This window comes from Panthera onca, chromosome B3 (assembly GCF_046562875.1).
Source record: "Panthera onca isolate mPanOnc1 chromosome B3, mPanOnc1 haplotype 2, whole genome shotgun sequence".
Taxonomy (NCBI): Eukaryota; Metazoa; Chordata; class Mammalia; order Carnivora; family Felidae; genus Panthera; species Panthera onca.
In genome coordinates this window covers 32,505,961-32,527,167 of record NC_138344.1, presented here as the reverse complement: position 1 = coordinate 32,527,167, position 21,207 = coordinate 32,505,961, and the positions used below count along the sequence as shown (strand labels likewise).

Below are 21,207 nucleotides of genomic sequence, written 5' to 3'. Positions count from 1 at the left end.
AATTTTTGCATCTGTTGAGTAGAAATGGTATGTCAAAAAAAAATTTTTTTTTTATTTTAGAGAGAGAACGCATGAGTTGGGGAGAGGGGCAGAGGGAGGGAGAATTCTAAGCAGACTCCACACTAGGCACAGAGTCTTACATGAGGCTCCACCCCATGACTCCGGGATCATGACCTGAGCCAAAATTAAGAGTCAGATGCTCGACTAAATAGCCCCCCACGTGCCCCATGGTATGTCAAATTGTTTTAATTTTGCATACCTTTGATTATTTGTGAGGCTGTGCACTTTTCCCCTATACTCCTGAAGCTTTATTTTCTGTGAATTCTGTTTGACCAGCTTTACACCAAAGGACCTATACATCATTGGTCCTTTTCTCGTTGCTTTGTAGAAGTTCTTTGTATATTCCCTATACTGACACTTTAATGGTTTTATGCATTATATATAGATCATCTCCCAGTCAATAACCTGGCTTCTCAATTGTCGTATCTCTTTTGTGCAAAAGTTTTTGTTTCTAATGCAATTGAATTTATCCATTATTCCCATTATTGTTGATGTTTTTTCTTCCTTAAGACATCCCTTCCCACTCCAAGGTCATATAGATATTCTTTTATATTTTCCTCTAAAAGTGTTCAAGTTTTGCCTTTCATAATAGGGCTTTTAGTCCATCTGGAATTTATTTTCGTGTGTATGCTATGAGCTACAGTTCTAATTTGTTACATGTGGATAACCAATGTTTTCAGCACCACTTGCTTCTAATTCAAAATTCTACCTCTATCATATATCAAATATCCATATAGGCATAGATATGTTGGTAGGCTCTCTGTTACATAGGGTTTTCAATTTATCAACATTTATTCCAAGAATACACTCTCTTAGCTACCATAGCTTTATACTAAATCTTGATATCTAGTTGGAGGAATATCTCCTTCAAAATTCCATTGGTTGTTTTTGATCCTTCACTATGCCACATAAATGTTAGGATCACATTGTTCAGTTCCACAGAAAACTCTACTGATATGTTATGTGACATTATATTGACTGTAGATATTAATTTAGGGGTAAGTGCCATCTTTACAATTTTGGGTTTTCCCGAATGTAAATACAAAATATATTTCTATTTGTTTACATTTATTTAGGTTTGTTTTCAAATCTTTCAATAATGTTTTTTTTTAATTTTTATTTAAATTCTAGTTAGTTAACATTCAGTGCAATGTTGGTTTCAGGAATAGAATTCAGTGATTCATCACTTACATACAACACCCAGTGCCCATCATCAGTAATGTTTTTTAGTTTTCTCCATTAAAGGCCCTGAATGTTTTGGTTAGGTTTGTTCCTAGTTAATCAATAGTTTTGATTTGCTGCTTTGCTTATATTTTTAAATTATATCTTATAAGTTTTTAATGCTATTGTATATGAACAAAATTGATATTTGAGTATTTTTACCTTCCCCTACTCTTAGTCCTAATAATTTTACTGTAGATTCTTAGATTTTTCTAGGCAAATAATATTCTGCACATAATGATGGTTTTTCTTCTTTACTTCCAATACATTTTTGACAGCTCTGTATTGATTGCTTTATGTTTTATTAGAGGGATGGGTTTTTTGTGTTTTTTCTTTTTCTTTCCAACATCTTTTCTTTCTTTCTGTACTGGCTACAGTCTCCATTACCTCATCAAAAAGAAATGGTGTTAGCGTGCATCCTTGTCTTATTTCTGACTTTAAAAGGAATGCTTCTAACACACATGCTGTAGGTTTCTAATTAATATCCTTTATTGTGTGGAGGATGCTCCCTCCCTATTCCTATTGTGCTGAGTTACTTTTCCGAGTGGGTGTTGGGTCAACTGCTTTTCTCTGCCTCTCTTGAGAAGATCACATGGATTTTCTCTTTTAATGTGTTGATGTTTCAGAGTTTGAGAGTTTCAGCACGGGCTGGTATGCAGGCTAGATTCATCTAGAGAGGATGCAGGAAAATGGCTACCACCACTATTAGAACAGGATGCATTTGCTTCTTATCCAGCTGCAGTTGATATATAGATACATAGTTGATGATAGAGATCAGGCCTCAATGAGGCAGTGTCCTCAGGCTTTAGGGCCACTTCTCTGATAAACCATTTCCCTCTCACTGAGAGACCAGGAGAATTTCTCTGAAAAACACTCACACAAGCAGAAGACCCCATCTGGGAGTGGTTTATTTTTTAATGTTTATTTATTTTTGAGAGAGAGAAGGAGAGAGAGAGAGAGCAGGGGAGGGGCAGAGAGAGAGGGATACACAGAATCTGAAGCAGACTCCAGGCTCTGAGCTGTCAGCACAGAGCCCGAAGCAGGGCTCGAACTCACGAACTGCAAGATCATGACCTGAGCCGAAGTCTGAAGCTTAACCGACCGAGCCACCCAGGTGCCCCTCATCTGGCAGTTTTTATGGAAGGCCTCACTGTGTCATGGGCAGCGTGCACCTTTGAAACATTAGGGTGAACTAAGTTGGAGGAAGACTGGAATGGCACGAGAGTGGTGGCCAGTGGATACATCCTTACGATGGTTAACTCAGTCCACCGAGAATAGCAGTGCAGGAGAGGGGACAAGAGAATTTAAGAAGAACCATGTTAACCACATGAGGTTAAGGACCAAGCCCCAAGTAACTCATGGGATCCAAGTAGGGCCCAGTAGTGGTAGCAAAAGAACCAAAGCACTAAGGTAGATGTGCTGAGCACTTCCTTATATGTTAAAGGGTTGGGGTACTCAGTGACTGATTTATTTTGACCTACAAAAATAAATAAGTCTGAAAACCCCCTGTATCTGAGGGTCATGGCTGTCATTTACAGCTACTATACAGGCAAACAGTTTTTTAGAGCAGAGCCTACTACACAAAACACATTCTACCTTTCTGATATCTTAAAAATGAGTGTTTGTTGACCATTGAATGAGCCCCCCCCCCCAAACACACACACACACACACACACACACACACACACACACACACACAAAGCAATTAGCACAGGGCCTGGCCCACAGTGATGCAGGAGCCATAACAGCAGCTCTGAGGGCTGGTTGGTGAGATGCTGGGTGAGCAGAGGCCTTCACAGACTTTCCAGAAAAGTGTCAGACAGATAGTGTCTCCCTGACCAAGCCCAGGACGAGGGAGCAAGGTGAGAGAGCAGCTCCTGCCTCCTTCTCCTCCCCTTCTCTTATGCACAGTCTCTGATGTGTGCCAGAGTCACACAAAGGAAAAGTGACCGGAGCATGGCAATTCACAGAGGTTGCCCCTCCTGGTATGGCTTCCCCTGTTTTTTGCTTCCGTTTCACTAAGAGAATGAGACCCATTTGAGCATGTGTTCTGCTTCACTCCTTCTCTAGGAGCTGTCAGCTTGCCTGTCAGAATTTATTCTTGCAAAACCATCAATGATCAGGCGATACTGTGGTTGGTCCCCGTTCCTTGCTGCCTCCAACAGGACTACAGGAAAAGCACGGATCACATCTTTCCCTCCCTCCCTTCCTATTACCCATGTCCCTGGGCGGGGGAGATGGGCCTCTCAACCTCCATTCTACCTTTTTCTAGTTAGAGAGGTTGAAAAGGTAAAAACTGCATTTCTCAGATTGCTTTGCAGCTAGGCTCCTGGATTCAAAGTTCCTTTCATCAGTAAATGCACTCAGACTGCATTTGGAAGTAGGAGGTAGGGGGAGGCCATCTTACTCCTGCTGATGGTAAGCAAGGCTGAGTGTCTGCAAGGCGACAGCTGGACTCAGAGATCCGGTCCAGCTGTGGTGTCTGCAGAGGTGGCAGCTGCAGTGGGCTCCTGGTGTGGGTTCGGCGGTGTGTTTGCTTATTCAACAGCCTGAAGCCAGAACCCTGACTTCCACACCACAAATCTCTTCCAAAAACATACCTTATTCTTTCTATTAAATCCCTTTCTGCATGAAATAGAGTGATTTCCGTTAACTGCACTGAACTGATTAATGCACCCATCCTCTGTGAGATCCTCTAAGTATGTAACATTTTGCCCAGTTCAGCTCAGTCTGTACTGACCTTCACCGTGTTCCCAGTTCATTTTCTTGGGCCTTGTCTTCAGGAAGTTCCTGATCTGTCTGGAACAGGTGCAGACTCACACACAAGGGTCTGTTAATAACAGCTGCCATTTATTGAGCCACATAGCAGGAAGTACTGTTGAGGCTTTACATACACTGGTCTTTATTTCCCATCACAACCCTGTGATGTAAGTGTATTAGAAATGCTTTTGGCCATGAGCATTAGAAAACCCTCCTACAGGGGCACCTGGGTGGCTCAGTCAGTTAAGCGTCCGACTTCAGCTCATGTCATGATCTCGAGGTCTGTGAGTTCAAGCCTCGTGTCTGGCTCTGTACTGACAGCTCAGAGCCTGGAGCCTGCTTCGGATTCCGTGCCTGCTCCTCTCTCTACCTCTTGCCTGCTCACACTCTGTCTCTCTCTCTCAAAAATAAATAGTAAACATTAAAAAAAATTTTTTAAAGAAAACCCTTCTGGGGTGCCTGGGTGGCTCAGTTGGTTAAGTGTCTGACTTCAGCCAGGGTCATGATCTCACAGCTTGTGAGTTGAAGCCCTGCATCAGGCTCTGTACTACTAGCTCAGAACCTGGAGCCTGCTTCCAATTCTGTGTCTCCCTCTCTCTCTGCCCCTCCCTGCCCATGCTCTGTCGCTTCTGTATCAAAAATAAATAAATATTTAAAAATTCTTAAAAAAAGAAAAGAAAACCCTCCTATATACTCAGACAAGAGAAATTTGTCTTTTCCCATATAAATAGGTGTCAGGTTAGGAAATTCAGGACTGTACTGCTGGCCAAGGTCATTATGAAGAACTAGGTTTCTTCTATCTACCGGTTCTACCACCATTAGTGTGCTTTGCTCCCTTAGAACAGATGCTGTGCCCTCAGACATCCCATCCAAGTTCCAGGCAGAAAGAAGGGGGTTAGGGAGGCAAAAAGTAAATGGTAAAAAGCAAAAGCCTCCTCCTTGTCAGGCATTGCCTGGAAGGCATCCTGGAAGGGAAGACCTCTTGCGTCCCGTGGGGTGGGGTTTTCTGCTGCATCTCATTACCTAGAGGTGTGTATATCATGGCCACCTCTATCTGAAAAAGAGACGGGGATAGAAGTATTTCACTTGCCAGCCTCTGTAGTAGAGTAAGGCAGTAGATAATATGGTTGACCGGATGCTGAGTCAGCTAATCTACAGTAGCTGCCAAGGCAGGTGTTGTCCTAATTTTGCCGATGAGGAATCTAAAGCCGAGAAAAGCCACATGATGGGCCTGAGTTAACTAAAGGAATGTGGACCACAGAAGATATGTCATTCTGTCCTTGTGGAGAATCTGTGCATCATCCTGAGAGGGGTGAAGGGGTACCTTTCTCCAGTGTTCACCTTAGCCTCCTTGGCCTCAATGCCTCCTGCAGGTATCCCCAGACCTTGGATGGGAAGTGTAGACTTAGAGAATTCTTGAGGCTGTCAAATGAAGAGATTGTAAAACTAACTTTCTGATGCTGGAGCATTACCATGGGGATGCACAGGCCACTGTGAGAAGGAATTCAAAACAAGTATCCATAGCAAGTACCACCAACATACCAAGGACACTTGCCAGCAACCTTGCGTGGCACCAGCAAGGCGCATGAGGGCTAACAGAGGAGTGTGGTCATTGTTGAGTTGGTGTAAGGGTGGCCTACAGCATTTGGGATAGCTTAAAAGAGAAATGGTGAACAGGTAAATGGCTTGGGAAGGTAGAGGAAGAGTCTTTGTCCCTGCTGGATTGGCTTAGGCTTAAGGGAAGAGTAAAACTGTGGACAAGGAGACCTGGGGTGAATGGTGGCTCCAGTGAGGAACCTTGAAACAGATAAACACTTGATCTATGGCAAAAATAACATTGCAGAGCACTAAGGAAAAGATAGCCTCTCCAATAAGAGGTAATCATGCAATCAGGTATTTATGTGGGGAAAAAAATCTGATCCTTATCCTCACACCATCTACAAAAAATGAATTTCAAATGGACTAGAAAATTCCAGATTGACTGGGGTTCTAAAATTAAAGATAGGATAATAAAGTCTTTAAAAGACAACGTAGGAAAATACCTTCATGACCCTCGCAAAGGAAAAAATTTCATAAGATATATAAAAGTACCAGCCATAAAAGAGAAGAATCCTCATCAAAGGCACTATTAAGAGGGTGAAAAAGCAAGTCACAGAATGGGGGAAGAGGAGACATCTTCCACACATATAATGGACCGTAAAGAACACCTACCAATCAATAAGAAAAAGACAACAGAATTTTAAAAATGGCAAAGTACTTGAACAAGCACGTCACAAAAAAGGAAGTCTAAATGGTGAATATACTTAAGGAAAGGGATTCAATCTTATTAAAATCAAGGAAATGCAAACTAAAGCCACAATGAGATTCTATTACACACCCATCATATGGGTAAATTTTTTAGAAGTCTGGTAGGCACTAGGCATTGGCTAGGGTGTAGTGCAAGGGGAACTCTCTTACACTATTGGCTGGAGTGTAAATTGACACAACCACTTTGGAAAACTGGCATTTCCTAATAAAGTATACCCTATGACTCAGAAATTCTTGTACACGAATGTATATGGGCAAGAATGTTCATAGCAGTACTTCCTGAAAAAGCCTCAAATTGGAAAAAACCCACACATCCAGGTGCCTGGTTGGCTCAGTTGGTTAAGCATCTGACTTTGGTTCAGGTCATAATCTCATGGTTCGTGGGTTCGAACCCCGTGTGGGGGTCTGTGCTGACAGCTCAGAGCCTGGAGCCTGCTTTGGATTCTGGGGCTCCCTCTCTCTCTGCAACACCCCCCCCACTCTGTCTTTCTCCTGAAAATAAACATTAAAAAAAAAAAAGAAAAAGAAAAAGCCCACACATCCATCAACAGTAGACTGGATAAACTGTGGTATATTCATACGAGAAAATATGATATAGCAACAGATATAAACCCAGCTACCCTAAACATAAATGAATCTCAAAACACAATTTTGATCAAAAAAAGTGACATGTAGAGTGCCTGGCTGCCTCAGTCAGTAAAGCATGCGACTCTTGATCTCAGGGTTGGGAGTGAAAGCCCCACGTTGGGCATAGAGTTTACTTTAAAAAAAAAAAAAAAGAGCCAGATACAAAGGAGCAAACACTATGTGATTCCATCCATATGACATTTAAAACCTCACAAAACTAAGCTACCTCATCTAGGCTTGCATGCTTAGGTAGGATGTGATTACCGTAAGTATTGGGATAGTGGGCACCTCTTGCAGGAGAAGGGGATTGGGATTAGGAAGGGGCACACATAGAGGTGCTTTCAGTGGGTGCTAGAAATACTCTTTCTTGACCTGTCAATTACCTGGGTGATCAGTCGTAAGAAGATTAAAGCCTACATTTCTTCTTTTATGTTCTTTCCTGGGTATTCTTTAGAATAATAAAATGAAAAAATATATTTTAGCTTAGAAAGGACTTCAAGAGACCCTCTGGTTTAGGTCCACTCCGACAAACAGGTCAGGTGTCTTTCACGCCCACTTTCATTTATTTTATTTTTTTTAAGGTTTTATTTTTAAATAGTCTCCACAACGTGGGGCTTGAACTCACAACCCCAAGATCAAGAGTCTCACGCTTTTCCGACTGAGCCAGCCAGGCATCCCTTACACCCACTTTCAGATGAGACAACTGAATGTGAGAGCTTTAAATGACTCATCCAAGGCCGTTCATTGGTAGTCATTAGACCAAGATGAAAACACAGTCCTGCCTCCCAGGTAAAGACTCTTTCTGCTCAGTCCACATATAAGTGGTTCAGTTCAGAAAGGTTTAAGCAACACACTGAAGAAGGAGCATTTCTGGGTGGCCTGGGTGATCACTAGGGCAGATGAAAAAGCCTCATCCTTTCTCCAGGGTCCTAGCCTCATGCTGATGGTCCAGGCAGTGTAGCAGCTAGAGCTGGAGAGTCGACCCTGACACTCTTAAGGATTGAGTTCCCATTATTACCCTGCTCTGCTTCACGGTCTCTGGATGGCCCCTCTGCATTTGAAAGCCCTGGCTGATGCGACTAGCTCTTGTGATTGGTATGTTTTATTACTTCTCAGTCAGGAAGGGAACTGCTTAAAAGATATACAGTATAAGCTCTGGGAAGGCAGGAACCATATCAGTCTTATTCACTAGGCACTGTATTCCCAGTGTTTAGCACAAGGCCTGGCACAAAGAAAGAACTCAAGCAGCACTGATTGCTCATTTGGGTTTTTAAAATTTATTTAATTTATATTTATTTATTTATTTATTTATTTATTTATTTATTTAGAGAGAGTGTGCATGTGTGTGAGTAGGGGAGGGGCAGAGGAAGGGAAAGAATCCTAAGCAGGCTCCACCCAGCACAGAGTCCTACTGTGGGGCCCTTAATGCAGGGTTGGAGGGGGGGACCTTCCCGTGGGGCTCAGTCTAACCACCCTGAGATCATGACCTGAGCAGAAATCAAGAGTCAGACACTTAACCAACTGAGCTGCTTAGGTGCCCTGAGTGGTCACTTGTTGAATCAATAGTCTAGGAGGGCTGTTGGGGAAGTGAGGTGGGGAAGAGCGGAGCTGAATACAGATCCCATTCCTTACTCAAGGCCATTCAGTCTATGGGCTTTGTAAGCCAACAATGCTTGGTGAAGGAAGAGATCAATGTAGGCTGTCTGGTCCAAGAAATCACATTTGAGCTAAGTCTTGAATGATAAACAGGAATTAGTAAGTGGAATAGGAAAGGAAGCATGGACAATGGCAGTGATGTAGGGGAACTCTGATCAGTTTGGGGACAGCAATCAATTTGACCTCAGCAAATCGTTTATGTTGGAGTGTCTCAGTAGGAGTTTAGTCAGTAAGTCTCTCTGATATGGCATTCTGCAGGGCTTTGCCCCAGGGCTGCCCCTCGTCATAGCAGAGGCTCTTGCAGGGTGAGGTCATTCCTCCTCTTTGGGGCCCAGCCCAGAGTGCCGCCCTCAGTGGCTTGGCTGAATCCCCCTCTGATCTTCAAGGTCTCGGTCAGCAGTGTTCTTCCCCCTGACCATCTCTGGGTTCCACATGACAGCTCTCCCAGACACCCTGTTTTGCATATTTTACAAGTTGAAGTACACTGCTCCATCCTGGCTGTCCCATAGGCCTCAATGCTTCTGCATTCGGTCCCCCTGGCCCCCATATTTTCAGCAATCAATGTAATTAATGTGCTATCTAATTTGTTTTCCTGGAACTGTGATTATGCTCAAAGTATTTCAAAGCTTTTTAGAGTAATTACTGAGAAAAGGCTTGGAGAATATGAACTGTGCGAGTGGAGTGAGCTGTAATCTGGCCCTTGGACCCTTAGATATTAAAAATCTCTCTGACTGTGTCTGCTTTCATTTGCATTTCCAAATTTTCAGGTTAGAGGGCCTTTCAGTTGATTGAATAATGGGTTAACGGCATCCTCTCTCTAATTAAATCCAGATTGTCTCTTTGTGAAAGTGCACACTTGATAGTCTCTATCTGGATCATTCTAATTGCATTCTGAGGGTGCCATGGGGGCTGCTTTGAAGAAGTGAATGTCCTGTATGAGGGTTAAAGTTCTGAGCAAGAGGGAGGGGAGTAGATCCAGGAATACTTAGAGGCTATCTGGTTCTGTGTGTTGCCATGGCGTAAGACTCAGGAGAGCAGGGACAGGCTCTGTCTTGTTGGCCACCATACACCCTATGTCTAGAACAATGTTCTCAGTGCTGGCCCTTGATGCTTGATGATTAGTTCTTTTTTTTAATTTTTTTAAACATTTATTCATTTTTGAGAGACAGAGAGAGACAGAGCATGAGTAGGGAAGGGGCAGAGAGAGGGAGACACAGAATCCAAAACAGGCTCCAGGCTCCGAGCTGTCAGCACAGAGCCCAACATGGGGCTTGAACTCACGAACTGTGAGATCATGACCTGAGCCGAAGTCAGATGCTCAACTGACTGAGCAACCCAGGTGCCCCTTGATGGTTAGTTCTTGAACAAATGAATGAGTGAATAAATGAGTTACAGTTGTGTTGTCATACTGACAACCTGCTGGAGTAGTCTGGATGGTCAGTCACTTGGGTAGTTTTAAGCCCATATTGAACCTAGAGCAAGAGAAGTTTCTGGACATAGGAGAAACTAGGCTTCAGAGCCTATATCTCTTTAAATATACATTCCCACAATCAGCCTTCTGTTGTGACCAGGTAGGCCATCTCCTGCACAAACACTTACCTTGCTGATAGTCATCTCATTTCTATGCTAGTTATTCCATATGTCAAAAACTTTTTTTAAATGTTTTTATTTATTTTTTACAGAGAGAAAGAGAGAGCTTGAGAGGGGAAGGGCCAGAGAGAGAGGGAAACACAGAATCTGAAACAGGCTCCAGGCTCTGAGCTGTCAGCACAGAGCCCGATGCGGGGCTCGAACTCACAAACCGTGAGATCATGACCTGAGCCGAAGTCGGATGCTTAACCGACTGAACCACCCAGGCACCCCTCAAAAACTTTTATATGATGTTCTCTCCTAGTACCAATTCTAGGAGATCTAAAACCTGTGGCTGCTCCCTCTAGACGTGCATCTCTGTGCTTAAGTCTCGTCTTTTTTTTCTTAACACTAATTATAGTCCTTGACTACAGAGAAAGGCTCCACATTGTGGTGGGGAAAGTATTCTGGGTATGTTCAATACAAACACTTACACATAAAATATAACAAATGTCACTTTTTAGAATGTATGGTCAAGCTTACAAGAAAGAAGAGTGGATCTTTCATTACCATCAAGGGAACTCATACCAGTGAGTTACTATTCCACACACACTAGGATGACTATAATAATTAGGGGGAAAAAAACAGAAAATAAGAGCTGGTGAGGATGTGGAGAAATTAGAACACTTATACATTACTGGTGAGAATATAAAATGGCACAACCGTTGTGGAAAGAGTGTTGGTTTCCCCGTCCCCAAATTATAGAATTTAATTCCCAGCGATTCAACTCAAGGGAATTGAAAAATACATGTTCAGATGAAAACTTGTACACAAATGTTCATTAGAGCACTATTCATAATAGTCAAAAAGTGAAAACAACCTAAATGTTCATCAGCTCATGAATGCATAAATGGAAGTCTCACAACGGAACATTAATACACTTCTCTCAGGTCACTTTTCCCAGCACAAAAGTCAATGACCGGGTGTACTGCATAGAGCTTTGTCTATTAGAAGGTTTATGGTGTTGAGTTGAGTGGTAATGGGTCAGCAGCCTGTTTATGGCTCAGAGAAACAAATCAAGGCATTCCATTTAGGAACCTGACCCAGTTTTTTCCTGCCTACATTATACAGAACTTCTCATGAGGCCTTAGGTCTGAGCAGGTGTCGTGGCAACAGAGGGCATGGAGGTGGCATGGAGATTTGAAACACCTGATCATGTAAGTTTTTTGAACTCTCCAGTTTTGTTTGAGCACAGTTCCACCATATGATTGATTGCTGCTGTGCTTCTCAAGCTTATGACTTGGTGGATGTGACAGGATCCAACTCATGAAGGTCAAATCCAGTTACGTAGTCACCTGATGCCCCATGATTATACACTCAGTCCCTGCCCAAGCTCAGTGGCATGCCAGGAGCTGTCGCTTGAACGATGGATAGCTGTCTGCTGCAGATAGCCTTGCTCTAGAACCTTAGCTGTTCGTGGTGCTACTCCCCTAATAAAACTTGCTGGAGATTCTGCACAGCACCCTTAACTACCACAGAGACCCTTAGCCCCATTGATCCTGCTGGGTTATATGATTCTAGAGGCTTTTGCTACAGCCTGGATCTGCTGAAGACTCCTGTCTTACTCTGGGCCCCACGCAAACCCAGTGGCTTTCTGACTCATCTGATGAATAGGATTTAATAATAGTCCCATGGTATGTTCTGTCTCTAAAATCCAACAAGGCCTCTCAAGGACTGCGCCTCCCTTTTTATGCCAGGGGGTACAAGGCACAATAGTTTCTCCTTTCCTTTGGAGGGGATATTCCAGCATGTCCCAGACTATTGGACACCTGAATGCTTAATAGGTGTGTTAGGCCCCCTAAATTTTTCTAGGATTTATCTCCCACCCTTTGGTACTCAGGTGTCTCACCGGGGCTTCCAGGATACTTCTCATTCCCACTTGCCAGCTTTGATTAATGTGATTTCATCAATATAGTAGACCAGCATGAAGTTCTGTGGAATGTCAAGATGATCAAGGTCACTTTAAACTATGTTGTGACAGGGGCGCCTGGGTGACTCAGTCGGTTAAGCGTCCAACTTAGGCTCAGGTCATGATCTCACGGTTTGTGGGTTCGAGCCCCGCACCAGGCTCTGTGCTGACAGCTCAGAGCCTGGAGCCTGTTTCTGATCCTGTGTCTCCCTCTCTTTCTGCCCCTCCCCCACTCGTGCTCTGTCTCCCTCTGTTTCAAAAATAAATAAACATTAAAAAAAATTAAACTATGTTGTGACAGACAGTAAGAGAGTTGATCTAGCTCTGGGTCAAGACGTTGAATGTGTACTGCTGTCTGTCCCAGAAAATGCAAACTGCTGTTGATCCATTTTCCTGATGGAGATTTAAAATAACACATTCACCAGCTCGGTAGATGCATACCAAGTAGCATAGTCTGTGTTGATCTCAGTAAAGATGCTGTGTTTGGCACAACAGCTGGGATTGGGACCACCACTTGTTTAAGTTTATGGTAATCCACCATAGTTCACCTTGATTCATTTGATTTTTAGGTCCTTTACAGCAGCATTAATCTCTGCCATCCCACAGGATGCAGTATTATTTCTAATTTACTATCTTGGTTTGAGGGCAATAGCATAGTGGGCTTCCATTTTGCCTTACATACCATAATGGCTCTTACCCTACAAGCCAGGGAACCAGCTGCTGAGTATATCCATCTCAATTATGCAATTAGAGACAGATAAAATGGACTTGGACTAGGACTCCACGTAACACCTGGCCTCTGTATATGCCATCCCTAAGCATGGGGACTATGATGGCATTTGGGGGTCCCCATAGTATCAGTGTCAGCTCAGATCCCATAAAAAACAACCTTCAAAGGTCTGGATGTTCCCTTGCACTCAGGTACGATGACTCTGTTGCAAGACTGTAGGTCTCTTTGAAGGAAGAATTGGAAGAATCTCTGCTACATAAACTTGATGTGACATTGCACATTGTTCTTCTTCAAGGGGCCCAGCCCCCTCCTATCAAGTGCTCTAAAAACTGGCTCGGTTAAGAAATCATGATATTTTTCCATTGCAACCAACCTTTCGTTCGCTCTTTCTTGATTTTTTGATCATAGGATTTAAGCAACGTCCTCGCTGGTTGTCCGTTTATCTCACTCCTAGAAACATTGTCTGTTAGCCATTGTCCTGATCCCCCAAGATCAAGGCCCTTGATTTCCATCTGATCTTGTTTTTCATTATGATAATTACACTCACATGGTATCTGACAGTTAAGTGCTACTTTCTGGCCTCCCTGTTCTCGAATTCTATCATCTCATTGACATGGGGACCCCAGGTCCACAGCAGCATCTCATACCATCAACCCTGGCCTACAGAAGACAGGAAACACTGAGCCACTTCTTCAGCACATTCCTTATTTCTTTAGTGGAGGAAGTATTTTCAGAGCCTTCCCAGAGAATATAGTCACCTGAGAGCTCTCTGGTATTACATAATAAATCCATTTTAACATGCTTATCCCTCTAAGGTTTGGGTTTTTTTTTTTAATTGACGTAGTTGACCTACAATATTAGTTTTAGGTATACAACATAGTGATTTGACATTTATATACATTACAAAATGATCACCATGATATCTAGTTACCCTCTGTCACCATACAAAGTTATTACAATATTATTGACTGCATTCCCTATCCTGTGCTTTTCATCCCTGTGACTCCTTTGTTTCATAACTGGAACTTTGTTCCTCTTAATCGCCTTTACTTATTTTGCCCACTCCTCCACCCCCTCCAGCAACCACCAGTTTGTTCTCCTGTATTTCTGAGTCTATTTCTATTTTGTTTTGTTTTTTAATTTTTATTTCTATTTCATTTGTCTTGTTTTTTAAATGCACATAAAAATGAAGTCGTTCAGTATCTGTCTTTCTCTGTCAGACTTATTTCACTTAGCATGATAACCTCTAGGTCCATCCATGTTGTTTCAAAGGGCAAGATCTCATTCTCTTTTATGGCTGAGTAGTATTCCATAATGTGTGTATATATTACATCTTCTTTATTGCTAGATGAAGGTTGCTTCCATGTCTTGCTCTTGTAAGTAATGCTGCAGTAAACATAGGGGTGCATATATCTTTTCAAGTTTTTTTTTCACAGATAAAAATACAGAAGTGGAATTACTGGACTGTATGGTAGTTCCATTTTTATTGTGGAGGCAATCTCCATACTGCTTTCCATGGGGGCTGCACCAATTTATACTCCCACCAACAGTGCACAAGAGTTCCCTTTTCACCACATCCTCTCCAATACTTGTTATTTCTTGTCTGTTTTGATAATAGCCGTCTGAAATATGTGAGGTGATGTTTCATTGTGGTTTTGATTTTCATTTCCCTGATGATGAGTGATGTTGAGCATCTTTTCACATGTCTGGGGGTCATCTGTATGTCTTCTTTGGGAAAATGTTTATTCTGGTCTACAGCCCATTTTTTAATCAGATTGTTTTTTGGTATTTTTTTAAATGTTTATTTACCCATTTTTGAGTGGGGGAGGGAGAGAGAGAGAGACAGAGACAGCACAAGTAGGGAAGGGGCAGAAAGAGAGGGGGACACAGAGAATCCAAAGAAGGCTCTGAGTTCTAAGCTGTCAGCACAGAGCCCGATGCAGGCTTGAACCCACCAACTTTGAGATCATGACCTGAGCTGAAGTCAGATGCTTAATCAACTGAGCCACCCAGGCGTCTCAACACTCTAGTGTTGAGTTGTTGTTGTTGTTGTTGTTGTTGTTGTTTAACCTCCTCTTTAATACTCTGCTGAGGCATCCCCATCTTATTTCCTATAGACCATCATTGGTTTCAAGCTTCAATGAATCAATCCATGTGAAGACCTCCTCCAGGATGGTTATTGAACAGTCCCTTGCCAGGATGTTAAATTTGAAGTCATGGAAGTGTGTCTGTATCATTAAATCTTGCATACCAGATTTATATTTCAAGCTCTTTTGTCCAGCAATCCTGAAATCCATTCTCACCTATATATTTTTTTCACACATTTGCTGTGTCCTATGTCTTTCGGGGAAATAATCCCTTTTATTCCACAGCAAGGACAATACTTCCCAAATGAAGCCAAGCTGAGACCTGACCACAGTTATCAATCTAGGTGGCAACGGGAGGCTAGTTGTTCTGGCAAATGGGCGGCACCTCTGCTGACCCAGAGGATTCTAGGTTCTCAAAGACATCTACCCAAATATCCCTATCCCATGTGTCAGAGTCCTGATCTCACCTTACCAGGGCCCTGATTTCATCACAGACTTGTTAGGGCTGTGAATTCATCTTCCTTTGCAATCAAATCTGGGCCTGATTTTTTAGCACAATCTGTCTCCTCTATCTGGAGGAGATGAAGGTCACTTGAAACATTGCCATGCAGGCCCTATGACCTTCATTATGTGTCTTGATTTGATAGTAGGCTGACGTGAGCTTGCTATATTTTTTTTTCTTCAGGTTTCTATGGAGTTAACAGACAACCAACTCTGCATTCAGATGTAAGAAACAAATAACCCAATTCAAACTGGCTTGAAAAATGAAGGGGATTTATGGGCTTACATGACTGAAAAGGCCAGTGGTAGGGTAAGCCAAAACATAGCTGATGTGGTTCAGAGATTCAGCAATGCCATTCCCCTTCAGGGATCTGTGTCCTTCTCTTTCTGCTCTGCCTTCCAAGGCTCCAGCTTTAACCCAAGGCTGGCTCCCTTCACGTTGCCAAAACGGCTACAGAAGTTCCAGGTTTTGCATTTACCTATCATGCTGCTCCAGAGAGAAGACCTCTCTCCTGGTATCTCTTTCCGAAGAAGAAATTTCTTTCTCATATGATTCAGACAACTAACACCTGAGTCTCCTTGACCAGATTGTGTCACATCTCCATCTCTGAATCATTATCCTGATTATCTCAGAATAGACAGGGCCAATCCAAAGCAGATGGGCTATAATGGGGAGGGGTAGATATCTGGGAAAAAAAAAAAGTCTGGGTATTGCTAGAATGTTGGCTAGGTATCTAACAAATAAATGTCTTTAAGTGTATTCTAATTTTTTTACAATGAGCTTGTATTTCTTTGGGAACTTTAGAAACCGTAAATGTGAAAATGTTCTTTTATCCTCATAATAATAGTGTTCCATATGCAGCAAAAAGTAACAAACCTCTTTCTCTAGCCTTTTCCATAGTAATATATAGAATAAGCCCAGCATTCTGAAATCAGCCTTGATAATGATCTTGATAATACCATTAGGGATGATATTCAACATATTTAATGAGCAGTATGGCACAGTTATCGATCAATCTGAGGGGTCACGTGATCAAGCAGGGGGTCACTGGTCATCACACTGCATCAGTGACTTCGGCCACTATTAGAGATGCTACCGCAGAGCAGTTACCATCAGCTCAGAGTGTCACATATAACTGTCCAATCCACCCTTAGCCACCAGTATCGGGTGCCCATAGCCAGGGGATCCTCACTGACACCCAGCCCAGCCCTGGGCTAGGACAGAGGGATTCCCCACCTCCACAAGTTCAAGGGAGGTCAGGACTGTCATTGTGAAACACCAAAAGAAACACACGCTCAAGGGAACAAAAAGAACACTCAGCAAAAGCCTCCCTGGTCCTCTGTTTCATTTAGTGAAGAGACGCAACATGGGAGTCAACACACACCAAGGTCAAAACGAGCCTGATCATCAATTTACAGCTGTGTCATTTTGGACAAGCCCCTCTACTTTGCCAAGCTTCAGTGTTCGCACCTATAGAGTAATTCAAGAATTGCTTTGAAAATGGTCTATGAACACTTAGAAGTAGTATGAGTAAGGCATCTAGCTCAGTGCTAGACACTTCAGTTAGTCATTTGGTTAATCGATGATAAGTATCACTTCTTAACATCTCAAGGAGATGGGCTGAAAAGCCTCAGACACCCCAAGGGCTTACAAACATCCTTGTAGGAAGATTAGCTCTCTGATTTCTGATATAAGGAAACTCAGCCACTGGCCTCTCCATAATTTCACCCCCATTTTGGGCTTGAACCATCCATTCATCCATGCTGCCCCTGTCTCTATAAATATCTTGGGCTGTCAGCCACTAGGGCTGGAAACTGCTCTTCCCGAGCTGGAATCTCTAACAGCTCAACCTCCACAAGCTGTTCATGAGTTATTTCAAGGGACATTTTGCTGTCAATCACTTATCCTTGAAGTGGACTGCACAGGCCTGCTCTGCACCCAGAAGCATGAGGGGGTGGGAGCAACATTTGCTTCTTGGGAATTAGCACACTAGTTCATGACCTATAACAGGAAGTCGAGAAAAGGACTGTGATGCTAAACAAGGAAAGGAAACTATTCTTACCAAGAGCTCCATACATGTCAGGCACTATGTTACCTTTCAGAATCCTCATAAGAATCCTGGCAGGCAGATAATAGATTCCCATCTTACAGGTGAAGAAACTGAGGCTCAAAAATGCTAACTTGTCTGGGGTGCCTGGGTGGCTCAGTCGGTTAAGAGTCTGACACTTGATTTCAGCTCGGTTCTTGACCTCAGATTCATGAGTTCAAGCCCCACATTGGGCTCCGTACTGAGCATGAACCCTACTTTCAAAAAAATGCTACCTTGTCCATCTGGTAAGGGGAGGAGTTTCCCTAGGGCTCTTTTTTTTTTTTTTTTAATGTTTATTTATTCTTGAGAGAGAGAAACAGAGCGCAAGCAGGGGAAGGGTAGGGAAAGAGGGAGACACAGAATCTGAAGCAGGCTCCAAGCTCTGAGCTGTCAGCACAGAGCCCAACGTAGGGCTCGAACTCATGAACTGCGATATCACGACCTGAGCCAAAGCTCGACTCTTAACCAACTGAGCCACCCAGGCACCCTTCAAACCTATGGCTGTTTGACTATGAAGTTCTTCCAGTATTTCTCAGCGGTGGTGCTGTCGTATTTGGGGCAGGATAGTTTTTTTTACTGCACAATGTTTAGCAACTCTGGTCCCTGGACATTAAGTCAATAACATCCCTGGGTCACTGTAGCAACTAAAATTACCTCTGCACATTTTCAAACCTCGCCTTGTAGAGGTGGGGTACCCCAGGCTAAGGACTACTTAAATAGATAGATAGATAGATAGATAGATAGATAGATAGACAGATAATCTATAATGGATCTACCTGTAATAGAACAACATCCTGTTTCAGAACAGGATTCTGACAGAGGGTATGAGGAGAAAGGGATCTTTGCAGACGTGGCTGTGAGGGCTCTCACCTAGCATGGAAATAAAATACATCTGTGAATCTGAGTATGTGTGTTTCTACCTGAAGTTAATAATGTTCCTTTGTGCATGGTGTGGGCATGCAAATGATTATGCACATGCATGAGGTGTGCCTTTGAGCATGCGCAGGAGTGCTCAGGTCCCAGTGACCTGGCCCCCTCCTCTCTTCCTCCACATTCAGTCAGTTTCTACTGTCCTGGTGAGTCTCACTCCTAAATATATCTCACACCCATTCCCACTACACTGCTCTACATCAAAACTCTTCATGTCTCCTCGGGGCCATTGCAACGACTGCCTTTAGTAGCAGATAGACCAACTCATTCTCCACACCGCTGCCAGCACGATCTTTCTAAATGGCAAATCAGACTACATCACTCTCTAGCTCAAAATTCCTCCATCATTGCCATTGCCTATAGCAGTTTTAGACGCAGACCCTGTATCTAAATGAAATCTTCACATAGAAGTGCAGTACGTAAAACAGATAAATGCGGGACCGCTCTGTTGAATTATGTAGACTCCTAAGCGAGGCATACAAGGTCTTTCCTGATCTGTCCCCTGCCGACCTCTCTAGCAACATCTCTTAACTCTACAGAATCAGTATGGCTTGGTAGCTACATATGAGGACTCTGGAACCAAGCTTTCTGCATTCAAATCCTTTGCCTCTTACTAGCTGTACAAACTTGGGCACACTGTTTTACCTCTCTGTGCCTGGGTTTCCTTCTTGATAAAACACAGTTAATAGAACATCATGGGCTTCTTTTAAGGATTAGATTAGTTTATATTTGTGAAGCACTTAAAATAGTTTCTGGCACATAGTAAGCACTTAGTGAATGTTAGCTCTTATGACCTTCCTTCTATCTCACCGGTGCTCTAAACTTCTACAAGTTCCCTGAAATGTTATGCTACCCCACCCTCCCTTGCTTTTCACTCTGTACACATATGTGGGCAGGTGTGCGGGGCTTGGCTACAAGACCTGGAGTCATGAGGCTGCTTGAGAAAGGAAGTAATTTTATTGTAAGAACACATGGAGACTGAATTTGGCATCAAAAAAAGCTATCCAGGATTTAAGGAGGCTCTAGGCACCAGGTGCTCTCACCAGATCTCCAATTCTCTCTGGAGAATCTCTCTTCATCATCCTTCTACACTGACTGGGCAGTCCAATCTGTACTCTTCAAATTCTTGGGGGGAGGGGTCCAATCTGATTGGCCAAATTCATTTTCCAGTGCTTCCTAACTGGGTAAAGCCCTTTGTGCCCAGCTACTTCGTAGGGCATTACCTTCTTGTCATGAAGCCATCTCTGGTCCAGTCAGTGGCCACCATGCTTCAGAGAATGACTTTGCTTCTCTTCTCTGAGCTAAGTGTAGATGAGGCAGTGCGGCTGGAAGGGGCATTATGATCAGGCCTCTATAACATCCTGTAACCTCCACTAGAATGACCTCCTTCCCACTTACCTGCCTGGCAAACTTTATTTACCTATCAAGTTTCCACTCAAGGACTACTTCCTTGGTCTCTCTTCGCTGGTTTTCCCAGGCAGAATGGGGTGCTGTGTTTACACATGTAGGACCTGAGTATCAACATCTGTAAACATCTCTGGAGGCCTGGTCTTATCAGCATCTATATTTGTATTGGCCCATCTCTTTTTTAAAACAATTGATATATAATTGGGGCTCCTGGGTGGTTCAGTCAGTTAAGCGTCTGACTTCGGCTCAGGTCATGTTGTCGCGGTTTGTGGGTTCCAGCCCCTCAACAGGCTGTCAGTGTGGAGCCTGCTTTGGATCCTGTGTCTCCCTCTCTCTCTCTACCCCTTCTGGGGCACTCTCTCTCTTGGAAATAAATAAACATTAAAAAAAATTTTTAATTGACATACAACATTGTATTAATCTTAAGTGCACAACATGCCTGTCTTTTCACAGATTCCTGTGAAAAGATTCATGCCTCGTGTACCTGGCACACAGTGGTGATTGACCAAGAATTTTAGCAGATGGATGAAAGGAATCTGGATATGTATGCAAAAGAAGGTAAATTTCAGTCCTTGCTTGTTTTCTTTATTGAAATTGTGTCTCTTCTTCAGAACTAAGACAAGTTCATATTGAAAAGGAGACATAGATGTTGTTTCTATGACATTTTCAAACCTTCTTTTACTACCTGGAGGCACAATTGTCTCTCGTGTCTGATTTCTCTGCTTCCTCCAGTTGGGATGTCCTTCAAAGGATCTTCTTGTCTAGCCCTTGTATACCTGGTGAACTACTATTCACCCTTGAATAAGCCCTCACATGTTAGCTTCTCTAGGAACATCCCCTTGACCTCCTCCTCCTCCCAACATTGATACTTCATTCCTCCTTGCTCAGCACTAAGTTTGTGTGGTATCCTATAGCCACTTTTGTGTTTATTACATAGAATGGAGATGTATTTCCTTATATATTTGTGGTTTTTTGCCTAGAAAGGAACTCACCGAAGGTAAGAAGAGGGACTTATTCCTCTTTACAGCTCCCACGCATCCAAGATAGTCCTAGGAATGGAGTACATGCCCAATACATGTTTATTTAATGAATGAATAAGTGAATAAATGCACAGGGTGCACAGCTATTCCAAGATGGCAGAAAATCCCTTTGTTATAGCTTAGTCTTTGAAATTTGATTTTCTTGCTGCAGACCTCCCTTTCCATCATGTTTCATTCAGACTAAAGCTACTTCTTTTCTCATAGTTTTCACAATTTCCCTGAGTATATTTCAACTGACTAATGGGGGTGAGGG

At 42.9% G+C, this 21,207-nt stretch overlaps 1 protein-coding gene across 1 annotated transcript in view; it reads left to right on the top strand.

Annotated features, from left to right (window-relative positions):
* Window positions 1-21,207, top strand: part of REC114 (REC114 meiotic recombination protein) — a 173,312-nt gene that overhangs the window by 24,865 nt on the left and 127,240 nt on the right. The window contains exon 2 of the mRNA XM_060618113.3: window positions 20,368-20,472. Within this exon, the coding sequence (XP_060474096.1) occupies window positions 20,440-20,472 (33 nt within the window). The 5' untranslated portion in view covers window positions 20,368-20,439. The remainder of the gene's footprint in view (window positions 1-20,367; window positions 20,473-21,207) is intronic.